The sequence below is a fragment of the Macrobrachium rosenbergii genome, chromosome 27 (genome assembly GCF_040412425.1).
Source record: "Macrobrachium rosenbergii isolate ZJJX-2024 chromosome 27, ASM4041242v1, whole genome shotgun sequence".
NCBI lineage: Eukaryota > Metazoa > Arthropoda > Malacostraca > Decapoda > Palaemonidae > Macrobrachium > Macrobrachium rosenbergii.
Window position 1 is genome coordinate 21,633,231 of NC_089767.1, and position 26,246 is coordinate 21,659,476.

At 34.6% G+C, this 26,246-nt stretch overlaps 1 protein-coding gene and 1 long non-coding RNA gene across 6 annotated transcripts in view; one reads left to right on the forward strand and one right to left on the reverse strand.

The window, feature by feature from the left end:
- The window catches only part of LOC136853472 (mitogen-activated protein kinase kinase kinase 11-like), a 200,095-nt gene extending 185,704 nt beyond the window's left edge, over positions 1–14,391 (forward strand). For 3 of the 5 annotated variants that reach the window (XM_067129078.1, XM_067129081.1, XM_067129082.1), the window contains one exon: positions 11,316–14,385. In XM_067129078.1, coding sequence (XP_066985179.1) covers positions 11,316–12,422 — 1,107 coding nt within the window. In that variant the 3' untranslated portion in view covers positions 12,423–14,385. Of the gene's footprint in view, positions 1–11,315 lie in introns of all 5 variants that reach the window. The other 2 variants (XM_067129079.1, XM_067129080.1) reach the window with 1 other exon arrangement.
- Positions 7,904–26,246, reverse strand: part of LOC136853476 (uncharacterized) — a 159,093-nt gene continuing 140,750 nt past the window's right edge. The window contains exon 3 of the long non-coding RNA XR_010857474.1: positions 7,904–8,031. This is a non-coding gene — a long non-coding RNA (uncharacterized lncRNA). The remainder of the gene's footprint in view (positions 8,032–26,246) is intronic.

Here is a 26,246-nt window from a genome sequence, read left to right on the forward strand (position 1 = left end):
ATTAAACTATTACCTTATTACTGTATTAATATTTGAAATGATACTATTAATATAATTTCCAAGCCATCTTAAACATTTTATCATTACATTTATACGTACGTACTGTATGGCTTACAGCTGTAGGTGAAAATAATCCACTCCCCCCTACGTATTCAGCCACACATTTTCTTTCATACAGTTATAAGCCGTTCCGTTTTCTTTTCAGGGGGAACCATTGGTATTTATGTATACAGTATGAAATTCACAAAAAGAGAGAGATAAAAATTTAAAAAACGTATGCACATTTAAAAAATTTAATACTACATATATTTGTACCTGTCTACCATGAAAGGTCAACACCAAAGTACTGTATGCCTAAAAATACCAGCCTACATCAAATATACATTAAACTGTACCTTATTACTGTATTAATCTTTGAAATGATACTAATTAATATAATTTCCAAGTCATCTTAAAAAACATTTCGTTACATTTATATGTACATACTGTATGGCTTACAGCTGTAGGTGAAAATAATCCAGTCCCCCCTACATATACAGTCACACATTTTCTTTCTTACAGTTATAAGCCGTCCCGTTTTCTTTTCGGGGCGAACATTGGTATTTACATATACGTAATTCACAAAAAGAGAGACAAAAACTTTAAAAATTCATGCACGTTTTAAAAAATTTCATACTGCCGTACTTATATATTAAGATTACTACATACATAAATCACATGGGTACTCACCAGCGATGAATGTTGATTAAAGATGATGATGATGAATTAGCTGTGCAGTGCGATGAATAATGATGAAGATATGACTGCACAGCAAAGCAGAGTTGTTACAACTCATCTGAGGGTGCCTCTTCACCTTCAGGAGGCACTTCTTCAGTTGATTTGGGAGGTACAACTTCAGGCGGTTGGGGAGGCATTTCTTCAGGCGATTCGAGAGGCACTACTTCAGGCGACTGGGGAGGCACTTCTTCGGGTGATTTGGGAGGCTTTGGAGGGGCCTTCTTCGTCCGTTTGATGAACATGGTGATAGGCAGCTGCTGTCGCTGCTTTTTCATGGTGGTGAGGGTTTGATTATAGGGCTCCCATGCTGAATCAGGCATGTTTGAAAACTTTAAGGAGCATTCCATAAAAGGATCCCATGTTGAAACATACTCCTGCATATCTTGAATCATTCTCTTCATGTGGGACAGACGTTCCAAAGTCAGGCTGCTCTCCTCTTCCTCCTGCTCCTCCCCTGAACCTGGTGTATCTTCTTCCTCACTGGCAGACTTCGTCAGCTCTTCCAAATCCTGGTCCATCAGGGGGTCAGAGTGAGCATCAATAAGGGTGCCAATTTCATCCTCGGTGATGTCCTCGAAGCCTTCCCCACCTAGAATCCTCGCCAACTGGACAGCCTTATTAATGGCCAAATGTTGAATTTCTTGAGGAGAGAAGCCCCTGTAATCATGAACACACCCCGGCCACAACTTGTTCCAGCATACGTTCAGGGTCTCCTTCTTCATGTCATTCAGTGATCGGCTGATGATGCTCAGACATGTGGCAATCGTGAATTTACGCCAATATTCTTTTAGTGTAAATTCACTGTCACTGTCCATTGCAGTTACAAGGTGCTGGGGGGAGTTCCCGGTATAGAGTGCCTTGAAGGCGCGGATCACGCCCTGGTCCATGGGCTGGAGGAGAGAGGTGGTGTTGGGAGGGAGGAACTCAAACTGGACTCCCTTGTAAGAAAGATCGAGAGGGTGGCCACCAGCATTATCCATAATCAGCAACACCTTGAACTCCATGGCCAAGTCATTCAGGTATTGCCTAACTTGAGGGATGAAGCTCTGATGGAACCAGTACTCTGTGAGGACTTTGGTGATTCAGGCCTTAGGGTTATGCATCCAGAACACAGGAAGCAATGCCTTGTTCTTATTCTTGAGGGCCCTGGGGTTTGCAGCCTTGTAAATGAGGCCTGGTTTAAGCATGAAACCAGCTGCATTCCCACATATGATGAGGGTAACCCTATCCTTCTGGGCCTTGAATCCGGAGGCTTTAGCTTCGTCCTTCATAAGGTACGTCCGGGAAGGCATCTTCTTCCAGAACAGGCCAGTCTCATCCATATTGAACACTTGTTCTGGATGGTAGCCCTTCTCCTCGATGATCTTCTTGAAGGCCTCCGGATATTTCGCGGCTGCTTCAGTGTCTGCAGATGCAGCTTCCCCATGCAGAGTAACGGACTTTAGGTTGAACCGCTTTTGAAATCGGTGGAACCACCCCTTGCTGGCCTGGAAACCTTGAGGCGCTGATGATGGTCTTGCTTGGGGTTCTTCCCCCTCTTCTTCTTCTGCTGGTTCATCAAAGCCTAGAAATTCCAATTCGCCTTCTTCAACGCCTTCCTCTGCCTGTACAACGTCATCGCCTTCCTTAGCAGTTGATAACTGCTGGTGGAGTTGTCGTGCTTTCTCGCGAATGATGTTGGAGTCGAAGGGCACGTTTTTCTTCCGGCAGTCCTTTATCCAGATTGCCAGAGCAGATTCCATTTTCACAATTGTTTTATCCTGCACTGTTGCAACTGTCTTTGCACTACCGAAGTAGCTCATACTCACAGACTTGCGTATCTCCGCCTCTTTCTTCTTGATATATCTCACTGTACAGTACTCTCATTAACACTGAAATGGCGACCAACCGCGGCAAAACTTTTGCCCTCCTTTAACATGTCAAAAAGTTTCACCTTCTCCTCGAGTTTCATAACAGACTTCTTTCTTTTAGACTCTTTGCCAGAAGGCTTTGAAGGAGCAGGGTGCTTTTTAGGAGGCATTTTATGGCCGAATACTGCTGATGCACAAAGATAAAAAATCGAAACGGACAGACGCACGGTTTCACACGGTAAGATGCTGCGAACTATACGCACAATCTGAAGATGATGCCATGGAGCGTCTTCCCAGAATTCCGTGTTCGCGAGTTGGTTGTGAATGTTCAGCCAATCAGCGCTAAGTGAACAGCCAATGAGTGCCAAGGAAAATGAATGGTGCTTCTGGATTGGCTGCTTTGCAGATGACAGCCAATAGTATGTCGAGTATCACTGATCCTGGGTACACAGCGTCCAGCATCGCGATTTCTTTGTATTTGCAGAGAGGTGGCTTGGGTGAAGCACTTTTAAGAAAAATAAATATATATTATTGAAATTTTGCTGTGTTTACATTAATATATTACAGTACTGTAATATTTGAAAATTAGTAAATCATTTTTAACTTACAAAATGTACTTACAGCAGTCATTACAGTAATATGTACTTTACATACATGAAAATGCTACGTATCGCAGATGTAAACATATGCATTCCCTGCAGTATTCCTGTTGTCTTACGTATTTTAGATATGATCTCACGTACTACCCGTAGTACTGTACTATACTATGTATCATCCTAAAACACTTTTTGTATGTAATATTTAAAAATCATCTTACAACAAAACATTTTATAAAATGTACGTACTGTATGCGCAGAAGATTCGTGTTAGTATATGTACGCGCAACCAGTAGTACCATGCGTGTACCGTACCGGGAAATTTCGGCAAATGATCCAATATAACCCGTTTTATTGCTATCTTACAACAAAACATTTTATAAAATGTACGTACTGTATGCGCAGAAGATCCCCGTGTTAGTACTGTATATGTACGCGCAACCAGTAGTACCATGCGTGTACCGTAGCGGCAAATTATCGGCAAATGACCCAATACAGTATAACCCGTTTTACTGCTACTGTATCTCACGTTTGTGTGTTTTGCATGTACAGTACTATGGCCTAAAAATATTTTTTGAAAGATGTCCTCTGAATGCTCTGCTTCTTCTAAGGTCTCTGGCCAATAGCCTACAATTACTGTAATGACTGATGAGAAGAAATTACTGTAGACATGATTGTTTTGTTAAGAGAGGGCAAAAGTCACAGAGAAGTAGCAGCCCATTACAGCATGACATTAATTGCGGTCACCCGCATTGAGCATGAACAAGGTAAAATACTCATGCAGCCCTACTGTACCACCTTCGTTGCCATGTTCAAATACCTTAACATGACAGCGCCTCCCATCATTCATCGTACTGCACAACTAATTCATCATCATCATCATCTACAGCATACTGAAATCAACATTCATCACCAGTTACTACCCGTATGATTTAACTTTACAGTACAGTACTGTATTATTTATTATTATTAAGGTACCCAGTGTAGTATTACATAATAATAATATTTAATTTCTATTACTATTATATGTATAGTACTGTAGGACAGTATTATTATTGATTTACATGATTATTTAATGTTATTATACAATAAATATGAAAATACAGAATATTATTGCTATACGAAAAAGACAAAAAAGATCTGCATCCGCGAATATGGAGTTTCCCGCTAATATTTTTATAGATACGTTCCATGGAAAAACCCACGAATGCGTGAGTTTTCCACAAAAATTTTTTATATAGGTTCCATAGAAAAACCTGCGAGTGGGTGAGTCCGCGAACCTTGAGAACGCGAATACGGGGTTCACTGTATGTATATATATATATATAGATATATATATATATATATATATATATATATATATATATATATATATATATATATATATATATATATATATATATATATATATATATATATATCGCTGGGGTAGGTTCTAGAACCCCCATAATAAGCTGAAATCCATGAGTAGCGATCTTATATTTCTTTTATCATTTACTGTATACGTATATATTTTAAGGCTTTATCAACCCTCCCTACACTCTTATAATCCTTTCCCATACCATCATTAACCTTTCCCACACTGTTATTAACCTTTCCCACACTGTTATAAACACTTCCTATGCACTTAAACACTTTCTGTCGTCTTGAACGTATGTAATATTTCACAGAACAGAGCATCAGCAGTAATAAAAATTCTCTTGTGTATGTAGTACATGCTACAGTGATTTACTAATTTTCATATATTAATATTAATGTAAACACATTAATATGTTATTCCACTCACAGAGTCCATTTGGTATACTGTATTACTATTTTGATCTGTTATCATTGGAATATGCTTAAAAAAACGATCATCCCACATTTGTAATGTTTACGTTCTGAGAATCAGCTGACTGAAGCTGCTTACTAGTACCGAAAGAATTAGGAAAATAATTTTTTAGTTGCTAAAAGAAACAAATTTATTGATGGAATTATTTTTAATTTTGTACATAAAAGTTTATGATACAGAAATTCATATTTTATTAACGAAGTCTCAGCACAGTGGCTTGGGACGAGACTAAGTCTTGACTTGACAAGCTGGGGATGAGCGAGTAAATAGTAATCTTGTGCTTACATATGAAATTCCTATTTTAAATATTTTTACAGTGATTAGAGATGAAACATCAACAGTGATAAAATATTCTTTGTGTACTGTTATTGTGTGGTAATCATAGAGTAACTACTAAACTTGTACTGAAGCACAGTTCAGTAAATCAGAGAAATAAAACAATATGGCAACACGAACCTACAGTAAAAACAGTTACAGATGTGGGGACAATGGTTTCTTTATACTTATATTACGATAATAATATATCAATATACAGTAGTTTATTCTGTAAGCAAAATAAAGTTTTATTGAAATTTTGCTATTTTTTCATCAAAAGATTGTATACTGAGAGAGAGAGAGAGAGGTTGAACTGGGGTGTTTATGTATATCGGTAAGCTGTTTTGTGATTTTGTGGGCTTTTAATTTACCATTCTATGTATTTTTTGCTGTTTACATTAATATTAATATTTGAAAATTAGTAAATAATTTTTTATCGTAAAAACTGTATTTAGTCATGAAAATAAAAATTTTAGACTATAAAATGCTTATTTTACCACAAAAATTAAAATAATAAATACTGCAAAATCCCGCGATATAGCGAAAAATCAGTGATACAAATTTAGATAAATTAAAAAATCCGTGATACAGTGAGACCGCGATGGGTGAACCACAATGTAATGAGGGGCGACTATATATAAATATATATTACATATATTATATTTTATGTTCTTACCTGGCCTACTTACTGTATTCCTTGTTCAGGGGTCCAATCTGTGGGTCTATCTCGTGAGCAGGGGCTTACTAATACATCTTGAGATTCTGACTGCAATTGCTAGGTTAGGTAGGAAACTAAATAGAAAAATGGTTGGGCTGAAGGCCATACTTCAAGGGACTGTTGCAGATAAACACTTAGGTGCACTTTAAATGGTATATATTTACATTTAAACAAGTCAATCAGAAGACTGGAGAATGATAGGCAGATACATAAATAATGATTATACTATACTATAGAGATCCCACTCCCAACAGACAAATAGATTTCAACAACAAAATAAAGCTTCCATACGATGAAAACATCCAAAAGGCCACCGAACAACTCAGTTCTAATAATCCTTTCATTTTCCATTATCCCAAATCCATCGAGTTCGCTCGTTAACGTATACTTAAATAAAAGGGAAGAAGCCGGAGTTTACAAGATACCATGTAGCAATTGTCATGAAATCTATGTAGGCGAGACAGGTAGATCGCTCTAAAGAATAACAGAGCACAAAAGATCAGTACGTTACGCTCGGAGAGTTCGGGAATTTTCCTACATATCAGAAATACAGGGCATGTCATTAACTGGAGTGGGGCGGAGTTGGTTTTCAAGAGTAGCTGTCCGTACAAAAGAAAGATGCTGGAATCTGCTATCATCAATCAAACCAACAATATGAACCTGTCAGGAGGACATTGGAAATCAGACGCCATCGACACCTTAATCCTCAAACCCCTCCTGAAGAAGATGACCCAAGAAACGCAACCGCCAGATCCATCGCCAAATGGGAGCTAATGAGGCCAAAACCACTAGGGAATTTGGTCACTCTCCTCCTTCTTAAGGAACATACCTCCATAACATGGGAGGCCTAAGGCCACACCTTCATGTTTTTGTATATATACCATTGTAACTTTCCACCTGTCCATATTCTACCAGTGAACAGGGGCACAGAAACAAGTGCCCGAAATATATGGTTTCAACGTTTAAATAGTGTTTTATGGGCCTTCTTATTTTCATATATATATATATATATCTGCTTCTGGGTTTCTGTCACCTATCCCGTGACCTCCATGCACACATCCAATTATGTCATTTTCACATCCCATGTGGCCATTGAAATCTATCCCCACCACAAAACTCTCATGCTCTTCCAGCTCCTATATCACTCTATCCATTTCACTCTGTAGGGGCTTTCATCTCTTACACAATTGGAGTAGGATATTGGGAACAAATCTGAAGGTTATTAAATGAAACTCTGGCTTTCCTTAAACCCTTAACCTAATTTATTACCTTAATATTACAGTGGTCTGAGACCTTCAAACAGAACTATACCTAACTTAACCTATACCTAACTTAGCCTAACTTAATACTATAGTTCATCAAAACTTATCCTGTATTCCATCTTAATACTACAAAAAAACAGCAAAATATTTCAACTGCATATGGTACCAACTAAACAGTGTATATACAAAAGATATTAGATTAATAGTCTGGTGCAAATTATTAACCATAATACTATGTAGAGTTGAAGATAAACCTTTATCAAGTCTACTTGGAATTTTCCAGCATTGATTTAGTATACAACCTCACCGTCAGCCTGACTCACACTCTGATTCACCTCACAATGGTTTCGATTTCCTTGGAATATATCTCTTTCAACAATCACTTGGTATGTTTTCTATTATCAGTTCATACCGGAACTAGAATAAATCAGACCCTAGGCTCCCACAACTGACTTAAAAACAATTTATAATACAGTTCACACAACTGATTTGCATACTAAGTTTTCCATATTTCCCATAAAAATGTTTGGTAAACTGTCAGTTTTCATTGTGCCCCATTACCCAATTAATGATGATGTAACAGCAATTTATAGGTAAGACTTGCTGCGAAGCAGGGCAAGCATTCAACTATGGGCATGCAGGTGAAGGGGGAGTCCACTCTACCCTACCACTCTCAAGCAAACTGCAAGTAAAAAAAAAGAAAAACATGAAAACATACATCAGACATTCATAACAAAAACACAAAATAAACTTAATAAAAAACATCACAAAAGAAACAATCAATTCACACAAACCATCTTTCATCATACAAACCCAAATTTAGCCTACCACAACTCCAGAAGTAGTTCTCTTCTGTGCATCCCACTTGTGGTGCATAAACACTCACAATATTCATCACTTCTTCTCTACAGCATATCTTCAATCTCATGATTTGGTCATTCTGCCTATGCACCTCCGTCACTGCATTCTTCAGTTCCCATGACAGAATTATACCAACTCCATTTCTACCTTGTGCATTCGCTCCACTACAAAACAACTTGTATCCATCACCAAGCTCCTTTGCTTTATTTCCTCCATCGTGTTTCCTGAACACACAAAATATCCACTTCCTCCTCATAAGATCAGCCAACTCCCTTTCTCTCCCCATCGTGGACCCAACATTAAGCTGGCACACACAAGAGCATTTGTGAGCTAACTTCTTTAGCTGCACTTGCTCACGATACAGTAGCCCTCGTCCGGTCACATAGTCAGGGTGATGTATCTGTGCGTTGCTTACGGAGTATGCTCTAGCACTATTCTGTTCCATATTATGGCACATTCTGTATTAGGTTTGGGCATATTAATTTTTATGGTTGGATGCCCTTCCTGACACCAACCCTCCCAATTTATCTGGGCTTGCCCCCCAAGTGGCTAGGTTGTGAATGATGGCTAACAACAAAAAAATTAAATTAATTAACATTTATAAAAAATCAGCCATTTATTTTCATTATACAAAATCAGCCGTTTATTTTCATACATTAACTAACTTTTAACACTACAACACTGTAAGCATCAATCAAGTAATTCATTGAGAAACGAGTAAAACCCAATGAAGTCACTCTTGGCCATGCAAAATCTGAATTTCTGTGGATTGAGGCCAATGATCTTTTCAGCATATTTTGCTGAAGTCAAATGTGCACCAAAATGCTTACTCTACACTTCCGTTATATGGGAGAATGTAGTCTTTGTAATTTTATTTCCAGTTCGAACTCACAAAGGCGCTGTGTGTTTTGACCACAATCATGTAAGACGGTTGAATTACTCTGCCTACCATGTTGAATGGCTCAGGTTTGTGCAGTATTTCCACCATACTGGCATTCAGGTGCTGGTAGTCCACTAGGCAACAAGGTCTGCCTGATTTATCAGTTATGTTGGTCATTTGTATTCGCCTTGGTAGTTTCAAATTATAGGGATTTCCTTGACGATCCCTTTTTAATGTCTTCATCTAAGTTCCTTGACATGTGCTTCCAAAATGTTTTGATAACCTTAAAACAAAGTAAATACAATTTTGTTAGTGATGAACAAACAGAAAAAGATCATGATTTGCACACTCATTAAAATTAGAGTTATTATAAAAAATTTTATTGTAACACAGTACTGTGTTAGTGCATACACATATTCACAGGGGTTTAGGGACCACAACCACCCGCAAAAAGCGAATTCTGATATAAGTTGTTATCCCCCTCTAAAAATGCTCATAACTGCTTATTTTAATAGTTCAAATGCCAAATATACCTTAAACTAGAATGCTTATAACTGCCTATTTTAATAGTTCAAACACCAAATATACCTTAAACTATCATCCTGAAACACTTTAATATCATTTCAGTCAACTTACAACATTACCCATAAAATTATACGGCTTACGGCTGTGTGAAAACAATCAAATTATCCCTATATTCAGGCACAGACACTTTATCTCATGCAGTTTTAGCTTTAGTTTCGTATTTTTATGTTTGTGATATAGTAATTCATATTTCAGAGAGAGAGAGAGAGAGAGAGAGAGAGAGAGAGAGAGAGAGAGAGAGAGAGAGAGAGAGAGAGAGAGAGAGAGAGAGTGTGTGTGTTTGTCCAGGTGCTACCCTTCACATGGTCAGTATGTCAATATGTAAAGATGATTGACAGTTAGGTGTACAACCCTCCCCCTAGGTGGGAGACTTCGTAACAGTAAAAGATTGGGAAAAGCAAAGAATTATGGTAAAATCTTACTGAATTTATGATATTTTCTGTAATGAACTGATATTTTACTGTGTTTACATTAATATTAATATTGGAAAATTAGTAAATCATTTTTTTATACCTTGTATACCTTAAACTAAAATGCTTGTAACTGTCAGTTTTAATAGTTAACTGCCTGTTTTAATAGTTCAAACACCAATACTGTACTGTACATTATAAGAAATAATGTTAGGTTTAAGATTACATAAATCATAAGGGTACTGTATACCCACATAAATAACCTAGTTATTGAAATGCAAAAAGTTGTAATTATAGCATGGAAAATGTGAAAAAGTGAATGGCAAAGTAACGTCATGTTTATCTATAAAACTATGCAAAACAAATACATGTACAGTAAACATACATGTTACGTATGCATAAAAATCTCTCGCTCTCTCTCTCTCTCTTAGCTCAGTGAGAGAGAGAGTACAAAAATACAACTCATATGCTAGTGAAAGTATGTGCACAAAGCATCTGAGCTACAAGCTGCGTGATTGGCCACTTCCAACCCTTCCAGCCAATAGCATGTCATCATGGAGAGAGAGAGAGAGAGAGAACTAATATTACATTTACATTGGTAAAAAAATTACAAATGTTGGGAGGATCAGTTTTTTTATACATATGATGATAATAGATCTATTTAATATTACAGTATAAATGGATTCTGTAAGTGAAATAACATTTTATTGATATTCTGCTGTTTTTTCATTAAGGGCTACGTAGAGAGAGAGAGAGAGAGAGAGAGAGAGAGAGAGAGAGAGAGAGAGAGAGAGAGAGAGAGAGAGAGAGAGAGAGAGAGAGAGAGGGGGTTGAACTGAGGTATGTTTACATTGGTAAGCTGTTTTTTGAGGGATTTTACTTTAACATTTTATTATCTGAAAATTAGTAAATAATCTTTTTAGCATAAAAATGTATTTAGTCATGAAAATAAAATTAAAATACAGTAATCAGTGAATATTGCTCTACGAAAAAATCAGTGAATTAGTGAATTTTCCGCATTATATATGGAGATATGTTCTACAGAGAAACCCGTGATTAACTGAAGGCACGAATGCTGGTCCACAATATAGCAGGGACCCACTGTATTTGTAATACTATGTCAGTTGGTGGTTTTCCAAGAAGTTATGTTGAGCTTTACATATGTTAGTTTTCAGCTTTATTTTGTTTGGTTCTATCTAGATATTTTTAGTATTTTCAGTATTTTTGCAGGTTACAAGTTATCCAGGAGGTGGGCAGCGTGCTGTATATATTCCAGGACCAGCAGATTACTCAAGAAAAGACTATAGAAGTGAACAGCATTTGTTAATTTGGGGAGACAGAGGTGATCAAGCGATACATGGTCCTGGTGTTCAACCACCTTCACCAGCACCAGATACTACTGAAGTTTACCGTGGTGAAGTGTATCAGCACTATCCAGCTGAAGGTCGAACAGATTCTGTTGGATATTTTTACAGTGAACGAGGATATCATGGTCCACCAGCAGATTACCTAGCAAGTGTTCATTATGAACAGCGAGTGTATCCTCAGTATGTCATGAGGCATACGGCTGCAGCAGCAGCATCAAGTGGAGATGGAACATATCATGCATATGATAATCCTTCAACTTCAGTATCTTCCTCCTCTACGTCAACCAATCCTCGCACACCATCACGAATGAATTTTCAACACAGACGAACTCCCTCATCTGTTTCAAATGCGTCTACATCATCATCTAATATCAACAGATCATTCCGACTAGAGGATGAGGGTGATAGTTCATATTCCACTCCAACACATCGAAGTGGACATTATGAAATTCATGGAGGGCCTGCCCCTCCTCCCAGGGTTTCCCGACAGAATTCTCATGAAATGGATCGAATTGATCGACCAGGATCGTTGGATCTCCCCCGCCATCAGCGTTCTTCCCTTAAAAAGTACAATTACAATTATGGAAGATCTTCTCCTAAGCCAAGAAGTGATCGTAGTGGATCAGGAGGTTCAGGAGGTGGGACTCCTACTAATCCCACCCCTCCAGATAGTATGACAAGTGAGGACAGCAGCTATGTAAGTGCCCCTGATATGTACTCAACTCTTTCTGGTGGATCAGGAGGAAATTCAACTGGGGGAGGTCGAGTTAGATTTTCTCCACACATTTTGGGTCCTGAGGGTGTGGTTGGTCGACATACACTACTAGATATGCCAGTAGAAGGTCAAAGTCAGGACAGAACTATTCCTTTAACAGCTTTGAGGCAGAATTTTCGACATGACCAGCAAGCGACTCTCACAAATCAACCTAGCTCATGGACAGCTTTTGATGGCAGTGATGAGAGGTTGTAGCAGGTCTTCACTTGAGCCACCAAGCTCTCAGGGGGGCATAAGCCCATCTAAAACATTCCAGGCATACTTTAGGACTATTCACTAATTTGCCAGAATTGACATAATTTGTGCTGTTATTATGAAATTACATTACTGTACATTTATTGGCAAACTAGTTAATTGCCCTAATGTCATTGTCGGTTTTAATCTTTTTTTTTCTTTCTTTTTTATTGTGATGAGTAAAGTATTTTGGTAGGATTATACTGTTATAATAAGGAATGCTAAGATTTTGGAAAATGAGAGCCGTCTTGCTGGGATTAGCAACAATAAAGATGCTGTGGTAATCCCTGTGCTCAAGGCTTTCAGTTTTATTATGGTTGAAAAGAGCAGTGTACATAGTAGTGCCATCTAGTTATTTCCACTTGGTGAGGATTGTATTAATTCCTATCAAGTCACAACTTCTGTGATCCTTGGGCAGCCTTTGTGTAACTTTCACCTCTTTGAATGATTATGCAGTGTATACAGACATGAACCCATACACGTTAACAAATCTACACACACATTATAAATACACAGTTACACAAATACAAGTGTATTATGTATATTATTAAATAATGAGTGGACAGTAGAAAGACTGGGAGAATGTATTATATGATGAATTTTGAGAGCAGTCATTTGTGGCAAGAGGCCTTCTCTCTTATTAAGTTATTGATAGTTGTTTCCAGTTTGTTGTAATTTGACAGTACTGTTTGAAGGTAAAATGAGTTTTAGATATTTGTTTTTGTTGAACTTTTATAGCAATCAATTTTTTATGATTCACTTTCATCTCATATTTAAGGGAATGGAAGTTGAGGGCAGTTAATGACCATAAATCTTTGAAGTTGCAACGTGAAAAAATTAATTTTTCAAATGAACAAATAGGTTTGACTTGAACCTCAGTCTAGTAAATGTTTGATTTTAAAGGATAAAAGCTATTGATGGGTTTGGAATTACGTACGTATAATTCATTATATAATGGATGGTTGTAGAAGGTATCTTGTGCAATATTGCTGGTAGTCATCAGTACAGGTTATCATGCTTTTATATTAGTTAAGACTAAGTAAATCTTTTGTGACTAATTTGAGTGAATGCTGTGATTTGTTGCAGCTTTCTTTTTCCTCTGGAAACAAATACTCTCGTTGTTTTATTACATTTTCCATTTCTTTAGTTATCAACTGAAGACTGTGACAAAGGATAAAAGCTGGTGGAAGAGTTTGTGCCATATTGGATTGTGTGAAGCTTGGGTAGTTTTTTCTTTAAATATGGCATATCCATAGAGCTTATCAGTGAAATTTTAGTTCTGTGTTTAATATTTCTTGTCATTTAATATAATAATTATATGAAGGGATGAATTGACTTTAAAATACTTTTCATATTTGATTGTAACATGATTTGTGTCAATTTTTCTTCTAATTCACTATTTTGAGTAGATGTATTGATTTGGCATTACTATCTTAAGTTTTACAAGGCCTTCATGTAACACAGTTTTATGTCTTGTATTTTGATATAGATGTTGGCATAGGGATGAATACTGTATTAATATAATTCTGTAATCAGTGCAGTTATTTAGCTCCTCTAGATATAATTGTCTGGTCATATAACATGTACTTTTTGATGTATTGTTTTTAGTCCAGTTTTAAGGATCAGACATTTTTGGTCTTTGTCTGTGATTGTTTATGCAAATTTTTATTGTCTTTATCATTTGAGGGCTTCGGTAGATTTTCAAAATTGTCTCTCTGAGTACATGATTTGGATTTAGGGATGTTTTTTCTTTTATTTTCTCTTCATATGAAAGTTTGGGATGAAAAGAGAAAACAGCTGAAAAGAGGATATGACATCAGATAAGTCAGCTTTGTATCAGAGTGCACTGTACATGGAATAAGCAGTTGTAAGAAATGGTTTGCCTTGACAAGTACAAAATAAAAAGTAAATGAAAGAATAAAAAAAAAATCAGTGAATGGCCAAAACATTTGATGCATCTTCAGGGTTGGTTACAAAAATTGTAACCTTTACTGAATATTTGTGTTTGATGTATGCTCCTATTTAAAAAGCATGTGTGCTCCTATTTAAAAAGCAGCATCTCCTATTTGAAAAGCATAGGCTAACAATTTCCTTGCTGCTTTTGTGAAGATTTTATTTATAAAATTCATAGAAAACCCATGCATATTGCTTGCCTGTTTAATGAATGGCCAACTAATGAAGTACTGTAACTGGAAAGTTGTGTGGTGTATAGTGATGGAAAAATGCAAAGTTTTGAGGACATATATAAAAAAATATGAATTGGATAATGTATCAAAATTTAGGAATTTTAATTAAAACAATTTAATAGTTTTAATTGGAATTTCTTGTATATCATGTAACAGAAATTTTTTATCATATATTGCAGTACTTAGTCTCATAGAAACTAGAGTTTATAAATTTTGGGTAAGTGCAGAAAATAGAGCTACTATTCTGATATACTGGTATGTGTTATTATCACAAATTCGTTATATATTGTCAGCTTAGTGTAGGTAGATTTGGTTAGGATAGTTCTCATTTTTTGCACTGACCAGATTTTTTTTTTATTGTGTGAATGGATACTCTTTTATTATAGAAAGTGCAAGGCTGTGAGAAACTTAGTTTTATGAGTTAGTTTACTTTTATTCATGAAAATAGGTCTACATAACAATATTGTGATATTTCTAGGGAACCTTTAACAATATAAAAAATAAAGCCATTGCCAATTATAATGTATCATGGAGTTAGTAATATGACACAAGAATTTGCAGATTCTAAGCAAAAGCAGTTTATGTATGCATTTTCTTTATTTAATGCCTAATTTTCATATTCATATACAGTACTCTGTATTTTTTCTGGAACTTTAGGAATGCATATACTGCAGTATCTGAATATGTATGTTTACTGAAGTATTGTTTGAGAGAGATTATTTTGAGCTTGAGCAATTTTCAATATTAAATATGAATGACTTGAAATTTATTTTAAAAGGCAGTAAACTCATTTTAGGAATAAGAACTATAATTGGTAAAATTCATGTTTGATCCTTTGTTGTTTACATTTGTAGCAAGAATGTTTTTCATTATGGAAAACCTTACAGAGTAAACTAAGAATTTCTTTTGCTAACACACACATGTATGTATAATATTTATATATATATATATATATATATATATATATATATATATATATATATATATATATATATATATATATATATATATATATATATATATATATATATATATATATAAATGGAACATTTTGGTTATATGTGAAGGTTGTCATTGTAGGTAAGGTTTAATTTTTTTGTAAGCATTGGTTTCTCAATTATGTAAGTCTTCATGGAAATCTACTTTAACTCCTAGCTTGTGTAAATCAGTTGCCAACAGTTTCAAAAATTTTTTTATTGTTTGTCTTGAATATTTTTTTGAAATGATATAATTATAACACTGGTAACAGCAATTCCTCATTCATTTAATTATGTGAAGATTTTTCCTTGCTGATGTGCAAGAATCGCCACAGCTTTAAATAGTCATTGTAGGTGATTATGGTTTAGTTTTAGTTCTCTTTCAGTTTGCAGATTACAGTATTGGTGATTAATGCTATATTGGTGAACACTTTGTTGATATACATTATTGTTTCTTTAGTACTGATAGTCCCTGGTTTACGACGGTGGTTCCGTTCCTATGCCGCGTCATAAGCTGAGACATTGTTTAAAATCGTAAGAAAACCTTACTTTGAATCCTCTGGGTGTCTTGAAAACAATGTAACCTGCATTTTTATTGTTTAACATCAAAAAACCCCAAATTTTTATTATTCTGCTGTTTTGGGGCCATATTTCTTCTGTCGGATTGGCGTCGTAACCCCAGAACATGTGTCGTAAACCGGGAAATAATTTCTAATTAATATATTTGAAAAGTATCGTAAGCTCGGAACATTGTAAGCCAAACCCGTTGTAACCTGGGGACTGCCTGTATTATTGTTCAACTCGGTTGCTTTCCTGACAGGATATAACAGGTTACCATGTACATTAAAAGTAAAAACCATTGTCTTACTATAGACTACCCACTCAGTGCTTGAAGGGCAGACCAGCTAATAATTTATAAAGATCATCTTGTACTTCCAAAAAGGTGAGCGACATGAAATACCCATAGGTTGGGGATGTGACCCTATTCTTTACCTCCTACTGAGTGTCAAGTTTGATGTAACTAAGTACATATGAGTTGTGTAGTGTTCATATTTACTGATGTCCATTCTTTTGGTTAGTGCTAAGTTTAATATATAAAGGTAACCATCTCTCCAGCAATACAACTTCCTTCTGCTTGTATAAAGCATAAAATCTGAACTCCAAAAAATTCCACATACCAGAACATCCATGCCAGCATACTTTGGAACTTGTAAGATGCATTTGGAATTTTGATCCAAATCTCTCACTGATGTTGGATTTGATGTTCAGATAGTTAAAGTACACCTTAATGGAAGTTAAAAATACACCTTTACATACATTTGTATTTTCAGCAATTCTAGAAGTACCATAGAACCTCATGAAAATAACTTTCCGTAAATTCTCATGCTAGAGCAGCAGATAAAATACTCATTCTGTATACTATTACATGAAACTGGTATAAATTTTGAAGATATGTGGACATTAAAGGAAATGGGAATTCAGATAAATCCAGCAAGTGTACATATTTTTGAATAGATCAAATATAAAAGTTCCGTAAACAAATACCTTGATATGACTTACCATATTCGCTGACAGGAGAGACACTCTGACATTGAAGACACACCCCAATTGTGACTAACAAAATTTTGAGGATAAAAATAAATAAGGTGGCAGGAGTTGATGACTCTGTTTTGGTTGGTTTTTCATTAAAGTAGCATAAGTAAAGTTGGTACAGCACAGTGATTATTAAAGTTTTTGATTCAGTTTTTTCAAGTTATTAATTTTAATATTCGCTTTAATGTTAAGCTTTTTTGAAAAACTTGAATAGATTACCAAGTAATATACAGTAAAATTGGCTCAGCCATGTTTCATCAGTAATTTTGTTAACCAATAGTGTTTCAGTGCATTAGCTGGTACAGTATTTGAAGATCTAGATAGTATTGGGTTAGCTTATGCAACAAAGTTTTTAATTTTAGATAAAGAAAAACTTAACATAGTAATACGATAGGAAATATAAGCACAGATAAAATTTTTTGCACAGTCACACGTTGTAAAATCATGATATGAACATGACATCCTAAAGAAAACAGATTAAAATTAGAATAAAGATTAAAATCTATACCACACACAGATATTAGAAACAAGAAAGACAAAACATTGTGATCTTTAATACTTGAAAATATTTTGTACTTCATACATTCTAAGAAATTATCTTGAGAAAACAACACATAAAATTTTTACTTTGATTAACAACGTTCTTGCAACAGTATGACTTACTGGTAAACCCTTTGAACATTTTCAGTTTTACACTTGTCATCTAATAAAGTTCCTTAAAGTTAGGGCCTTTTGAGGAAAGGAGAAATACTGGTAATATTGATATATAACACTTTAGCTACCACCTGTCTACCGTAATATGCTGTTAAGGAAATGAATATGTCTGATTACGTATATTTTTTATTTATGATACTTTAGAGTATTTACTATTTTAACTGAGTATAATTTATATACTTCATTCCAAGGTCATATGCAGGATATCTGCCTTTAGGACGCAAGATAAATTTATGAGACATTTATGGTAAGAAAAATAGCGTCTTAGATGCAGCGAAATATGGTAACTTCATTATAACAGGTAAATGGGAGGACTTGTGGCATAAATAAACAATCAAATGAAAGCAGATCAAACCCACCACAAGGTCATGCCAGCCATTAACTCAAGAAGTGAGAAGTCTAGAAGTGATATTATCCCATCTGAGAATTGGGTGCACCTGTTTAACATAGTTAATTAATGTCCACTCTAATGACCCAGTTCCTGTCTGTAAAGAAATTGGTACTACGTACAGTAACAATAAAATATCTTTTATGTGAATACCCAAATGTTAGTCATAGGCTAGTAGCAAGTATTGGACACAAACGTCCGTAAGGAAGGTTGTCAGACTCTTTAAGATTGTCGGTCTTTCAGTTCATGCCAGCTCTGAATAGACTCAGCACTTAGCTAGGAGTCAAAGAAAGTGGAGAAAAAGCCAGCCAACCTACTCGACAATCCTGTTTCCTAGTATGCATGTCTCTCTGTACGAGACATGCCATTGGAGGTTGAGAAGGCAAATCCCAAACTTAGGGAATTTACATAGCCTACTGTCACAAAACTTGAACCAACAAAGCTTTATTTTGCATGCTTCTAGAAGCCAGTGGTGAGTAAAGCTGGTCCCAGGTTGGATGACAAAGTCTTAACTGTGGAATTCATTATCCATAGACTACTGGCATTACACACAGAAAAACGTGGATACACATTTACTCTTTATATAGAAATTTCTTTTGTAAGAACAATGGCTGCAGTTCACTCTTGTCAGATTTATGATTTTTAGGTCAGTGGCATGGTGGAACTAATTTTATACATACTGTAACTAACTTTTTGGATTTCTTCTTCTTTGAGTAATTAACTGCTATCTTCTCTGATTACAGTGTACCTCAAACAGACCAGTTCAGTGGTTGTCAAGTGTATTTGCCCTTGTTGTTTCCCCCTTTAAATGGTCTGGTTAAACGATTTAAGGATGATAGTACTTGCTACCTTTAAGTATGGGAAGTCACTTATACTGACATAAAATATTTTCATAAATAAGTTATTCTAGAAGCATTATTTCAGCTCTTAAGAGCTATTACCCTAAAAATTCTCTAGTACATAGTGTATTTACTTCCCAGGTTATACAAGCAGTTGTAAATTTGGTGTAATCCTTGCAAATGCATCTCTCAAGAAGGATTCTTAGGTTTCTTTGAGCTGTGGATTTGGTGGAAGTTTTTGCCATTTTAGGTTTCAGCATCATTTGTCATGTCATATCTTTTTCACTTTTCTTGTCCCCCACAGGATGGGGATTAGAGAAAGTAGTTTGATTCTTAATAACTTAAAACATTGAGGACACTAATGTTGAGCAGTATGCTTCCTTACCCAAGAACCTGGAGCACCAAAGATGATTGTGTGAAGAGAAAATTTCATTATCAAGCTCTGCTTTTAAATCCTGTGTCCAATTTTGGCAAGCTGACAAGCCATAGGGTGTTAGGTGTTTTGTGCACTGTATACTTAGGTTCTGTTCTTTGGCAGTCCAAAATGTTGCAGTTAATCTTCCCCCAACTTTGGTCCTTTGGTTGACATTGAAACTATCCAGAAGCAGGCTTGTTTCATTCATGTGTAAAGCTAGGTAATTATGTAAAATTAGATTTTTGATACTAGTCCACAAACACAGAGCTCAACCAACAATCAAATATAATGCAGGACTGAAACAGTGAGACTAAGCAGTCAGAGAAAGAGGCCTGAATGAATCTGTATAGTGTTAGTTATTTTAAATAAAAAGCGTCAAGTTTTAGCATATTGTGATATGTTGATCTGGGTGAAATACAGTCCCTCAGAAATTAATAAAAAAAAGGAGCTTTATTTACATCTTGACAAGTTAAATTAGCACACTGCCATGTTAGTACCAAAGCTTGCCTACACAAGGCATTACACCTCTCAGAGCTATACAGTAGTCTTTAAGTTTGTCTCTTATCAGAGTGGTTTTGTATAGTGCAGAACACTGTGGGTAGCACTTTTATTTTTCAGTATCATAGGGGCTATCAAGAGGGATAGTGAGTTTAGTGAATTTGAGCACTCACAGGAGTAATGTTCAGGTACAATTGCATTGAAAACCCAGTGAATTTAAGGAAATCAATGGTATGAGTGACAGCACACCAATTCCAAAGCTCATTCGTATTGGGTTAGTACTAACCTTATTTTCTCATGAGAGAAAATGATGAACAGAGAAATCTTTGTAGGCAGATTGATTTAGTATCAGTCTTGGAGAGAGAGATACGTATGTAAGACCTACTAAAAGAAAGTAGGCAGGTAAAATACTTTTTAGTAGGACAATAAAAAAACAAAATTGTCTTCAAGCTTAACAAAACATGAGAATATTGACTGTAGACTTATATCCAAAAATAAATATACAGCAAGTCACTTTTCTAATGTTAAGACAATCACTTTTGTTTTCTTTTTTTGTGGATATCTGCACTGACTTTGTACCATTTCACAGTATTATGATATTTAAATATCAGTAGTAGCCAATATCTTATTTGATAATGTTGTAGATTAAAACAGATTAAAAGAAGTGTTTAAACTGCTCATGGAGAAAGGGAGATGTCAACCATTGCTTTTATTCTCTCATAGTTTTGCCTATTAATTTTTTTATATCATTTACCAAGCTCTCTGTAAGTCAGTAGAACCTCATAACTGTATCCGTAGGGGTCAGATATTCAGAGGAAACTTAAGCTAAAGAAAAGCTGCCAGAGATTTAAAACAAATGTTAATTGCAGATTTATTGCCACGTCAGATGAGTGACTTTCTGAGGCATGATTCCAGTCCTCCCAATTATCCAGGCTTGGTACTGGTACTTCAGTTTTTTTTTTTCTCTTACCATGTAAGCAGTTAGGGAGGTATAGAATTGACTTAAGACCACTTCCAAACTAGTCTAGTAAACCCCATGCCTATGTTAAATACTCTAGACCAAAGTGAGATTATAAGGTTTGATAATGAAGGTCTTGGAAACGAATTCACAGAGATTCTTGATAATTTACAGGATTGTAGATAATTATGACTCTTAAAAGACATGTATATGACTTCTTGATTTTTATAGTTTCAATGTCAAGCAAAAATACATCTGATTTTGCCCCCATTATTTTTGCTGTTGCCAAACAGCTGCTACTGCTGTTGATATTATTATTAAAAGTATTTGTTTCAGATCGGTTATATTCATTTTGCAGATTTATATTTAAAGAAAATAACCTAGGTGATCGAGTGTACAGATCAAAACTTAACAATGCATGTTTTATTGGACTGCACATTCAGCAATTATGGATTTTAAGTCTCAAAAACAAATTGCTTTATGAAATTTCTCATTAGTTTTAGGTAAAACACCTGGAGAATATTGACAACAATCATTTTGGTGACCACACTTGTTAAGAGAACTATATATGCTTTCCCAAGTGGAAAGCTCATCTTTACTGTAAGTCTTCTTGCCTACATAGATTTTTTTACCGTGTTAATCCTATGGTTTGTACTTGCTAAGAATACATAAGAAAATGTTAAGATAAATATCATAAATAGAAACCATTGTCTTACATCATGGCCCACTCTTTCCCATTCTGCTGGATAGATGTAAAGTGTCTGTTTAAGTGTGTAGCATTAACTGAGTACGGGCAAGAAAATGTGGACCATATTCCTAATTGAGGAATATTCCTCAAATTCTGGAACTGAATAATTGTTGGAAATTCTTGGTTGGTCTGCCCTTCTGTCCAGTAAAGGAATGATGTTTCTGTTAATCTTGATACTTGTGTAAAATTATTTTATTTTTTATAATCAAACATTAATTTTGTTTCCCATTAAAAATTCACCTTATATTTAAGCAAGCATTAAATGGGTTTGAGAGGTAAGAAATTTGTATAAACACAGTATGTCTTAAAACTCATGAATATTAGTACATATATAAAGGGATTCTAACCACTTTTAGAAAAGTAGAACATAAGCTGCAAATTTAAGTAATATTTGTGCCATATAAATTTTACTGTACTGACTGTACTTCTATGTGGTTTAATTGTGCCATATGAAAATAAATGCCTTCTTTCAATTGTGAAATAAACATGACTAAAAACTGAATTATATGGAAGGATGATCTTGATAATTTTGAATGTCGAAATAGCATAATTATATAACTATAACATAGATTGATTCTTGTCAACTCCTTCTAACCAGCCTCAGGAGAGCTCTGTGTGAAGTTGAGCAGTTGGGAACATTCAGGCAACTTTAGGTTACAAAGAGCACATAAAGCCTGTAGTTTCTGGGATATGTCTTCAGGTTTGTTAAAAACTACAATAAGAAAGTTACTGGCCCAGTTTTTAATTAGGAACTGCTACCCTTGAATAAACTAGTCAATATATGTAATCAAAATGACAGTGCCAATATTTCATATATATATATATATATATATATATATATATATATATATATATATATATATATATATATATATATATATATATATATATATATATATATATATATATATATATATATATATATATATATATGCAGTATATATATATATATATATATATATATATATATATAATGGTTGCAGTGGGGGCACATAGCTACAAAATAATCTAATCTTTGGCAATGCCAGGCTATCCCAATACCTTAGCCTAACCTTAGTTAACTTAGCCCGCCTTATCCATTTATGTCGTTAAGCATTAAAAGTAAAAATAATTTAAAAATTTACTTTAAATTATTGTTATGTGAAAAATATGTAGCCTGAGATATGATAAGAGTTAAAAAATTTACTTTAAATTATTGTTATGTGAAAAATATGTAGCCTGAGATATGATAAGAGTTTCATATCCTAGCTAGCTTAGGCAAGACAATACTGTATTTTTTACTTTACTGCCATCAAGGCATATAACAATGAAACATTTATAAATACCATAAAAAAATGACAATTTTTATATCAATACGCTTTGAACTCAAGTGAATCGTTTAGATGGACAATAATTTTGTATTTTTGGCAAGATCAAGCTTTTGTGAAGTTTAAATTTGTCTGAATTTATGAAATAAATGGTTCTTCCAATACTTACCAGATGGCATGCATGTGGCTGTGGGATCAGCTTTGGAACATAGTAAATTATCATATATGAACATTTTAATATAAAACTAAAATTATAGGCTATTATCATGTAAAAAGTCATAGAAAAATCATTTGAGTGTATATACATTCACCTTAAACTGGTGGTTACCCTTTGGAAGACTAGACTAGCAAGTCAAGAGAAGATTCTGCATTTTGTAACAATTATCTCACAATCATAATACTAAAGTGGTTTATTTTTGTTTATATTGTAAAGTCAGTTAGGTAATGAAACAACTGTTGTGCTGCAGTTCCCTGATTTCCTCTGCAAGCCAGTAAAAAATCCAAAGAATTCACTGTTAATTATGCATCAGGACAATTATTTTACACATCATTGTACTAAATGATGTACTTAAGGAGGATTACAGTTGAAAACATGTTTAGTATCTCAGTATCAGCAGTTGAATATACATTATGTATATTATATTATAAAGGTATTTAGGGTTTCTGTCTCTCCTCAAATCATTAATGGGATTGTTTGTATATGATGGTTGCAGTGTTTATATTAATTGATTTCAATACATTTAATAAACATCACTTTAATACAACCCTGAATAATGAAATTATTGTTCCAACCCACAGGATGTGTTGGATGTGTAAGCACTTCATTATTTAGAAATTTTCCTCCATTTACGTATGCACTTATTAAGTAACTGCTTTTAAGATAGCAATTTGATAATCATCAGTTTGGTGATCCAATAACTAAATTAATTGTCCCAGTTTGCTAAGCTGCCAAGATGCACTGTGAAGTCAGATGAAAAAAGGTAAACAGCATGTGTTGCCCTGGTGGAATTTTAAGTTTGGGAGAAAATTATTTTTTCCTTAGCCACTTATTGTATTCTACAGAAGTAAATGCATCAACAATTAACAGTGCATGAATAGTTATAAATAAAGATTCATAGATAGCTATAGGAACATTTGATGTATCTTGAAAAATTGTTACCTTCTTTGAGAAAAATATAAGGAACTTTCATGCCTAACCTTAGCTTAGGCCCCCCAAAAAAGTGTGACTAAATGCACAGGAAAGGTGGAAGCAATGAATAAAGGCAATCCCCGGTTTAACAGAGATCCGGTTTTACGGGGCTCGTCTAGTGACGAAAAATTGGCAATTTTCAGAGCCAAAAATCGCCGATTTCCGCTTACCTTTGCCGATAATTGGGCATTGGCGCCAGTACATACCTAACAGAGGTGCCGATAACTGAAAATCGGCGCTTTTCGACGCCAATAAGCTCCGCAAATCGCCGATTTTTAGTTAGCGGCGATTTTTGGGTATCATCACACCCTCAGAATGGAATCCCCGCTTATAACTGGGGACTGCCACTGATCTTTTCTTTTTCAACTATATATATACTTTATATATATACACAGAGAGAGAGGGAGACCTTCTTTATAATTTTCATTGGTTATTCTTTTTCAACATTGTATATGTATATATATATATATATATATATATATATATATATATATATATATATATATATATATATATATATATATATATATATATATATATATATATATATATATAGAGAGAGAGAGAGAGAGAGAGAGAGAGAGAGAGAGAGAGAGAGAGAGACATAGACCTTCCTTATAATTTTCAATTTATTCTTTTTCAACATTATATACTATATATATATATATATATATATATATATATATATATATATATATATATATATATATATATATATATATAATATAATGTATATATACAGGTAGTCCTGGTGATCGAAATCTGGTTTTGTGGTGCTTGTCTAGCAATGACGATAACTGGATTTTCGGCGCCAATCTCTGGTTATTGGTGCCGAAAATTGCATATTGGCACCAGTGCATACCTAGCAGAGGCACTAATAACCAAAAATATGCGCTTATTGGCGCCGAAAATCACCGATTTTCACGCCGAAAATCACCGATTTTCGGTTATCGGCAATTTTCACTAATCGTCACATCATCGGGGACTGCCTGTGTGTGTGTATATATATAGAAATTATATATATATACATATACAGTACTGTATATATATATATTTCTGTATATCTGTGTGGGGTGGTCCTTCTCACCACCCCAGGAAAAACAGTATGTGATAATATCAACTGGGCCTCAAAGGACACTAGAAAAGTTGGAATACCCAGACCTATGATAACTGTGAAATCGGAGGCTGGCGATGAGTGGAGATTTATAGAAAATGAAGCACAGGAAAGACTTGAGTGGTGCATATATATATATATATGTATATATTTGCATTATATATATATATATATATATATATATATATATATATATTACTAATAAAAATATTATTTATGGTTATGCAGAGTATGGGCTTTTAATACTTGACTCAAAATTTAATTGGGATTTTTGGGGTAGTGAATTTATTACTTATCATTCAGGCTTCAGATGAACTGTTCAGTGTGTCAGTGAATTAAAATAGAGAAAAATACAGTACTTTGAGTCCAGGTTTTTGAAATGAAGGTAATGGTTATGTTGATTTGAAAAAATTACATGCATTGCTTATTAAATCCAGCTGACATTTGAGGGTATAACTTTCACTTAGAATGTGGAAAGCATACAAATTTTCATTTGTATGTATCACAGTATCACATGTAGAATTTTTTTTTTTTGTAACAGAACCATAATTACTTTTAACTAATAACTACTTAAGTATGACTTTGTCTATCATATAATGGCTTATTTCATGTTGAAGTGTGTTACTTAATTGTACTGTTTTTCATACTGTACCAGAGTATCTACTTGCATGAAATTGTGATTATTTTTTATATCAACATAAAGATGATATGTCCTTGATTTATTCTTAGCTGTTCAACTTGATATGGACAGATCATTCAGTTTATTCTAGTAGTGGAACTTCATTTTTGGAAGTTGTTATTTCCACAAGCTTAACGTTACACTGTTTGTACATCTTTAAGGTGAAATCTTATGGTTACG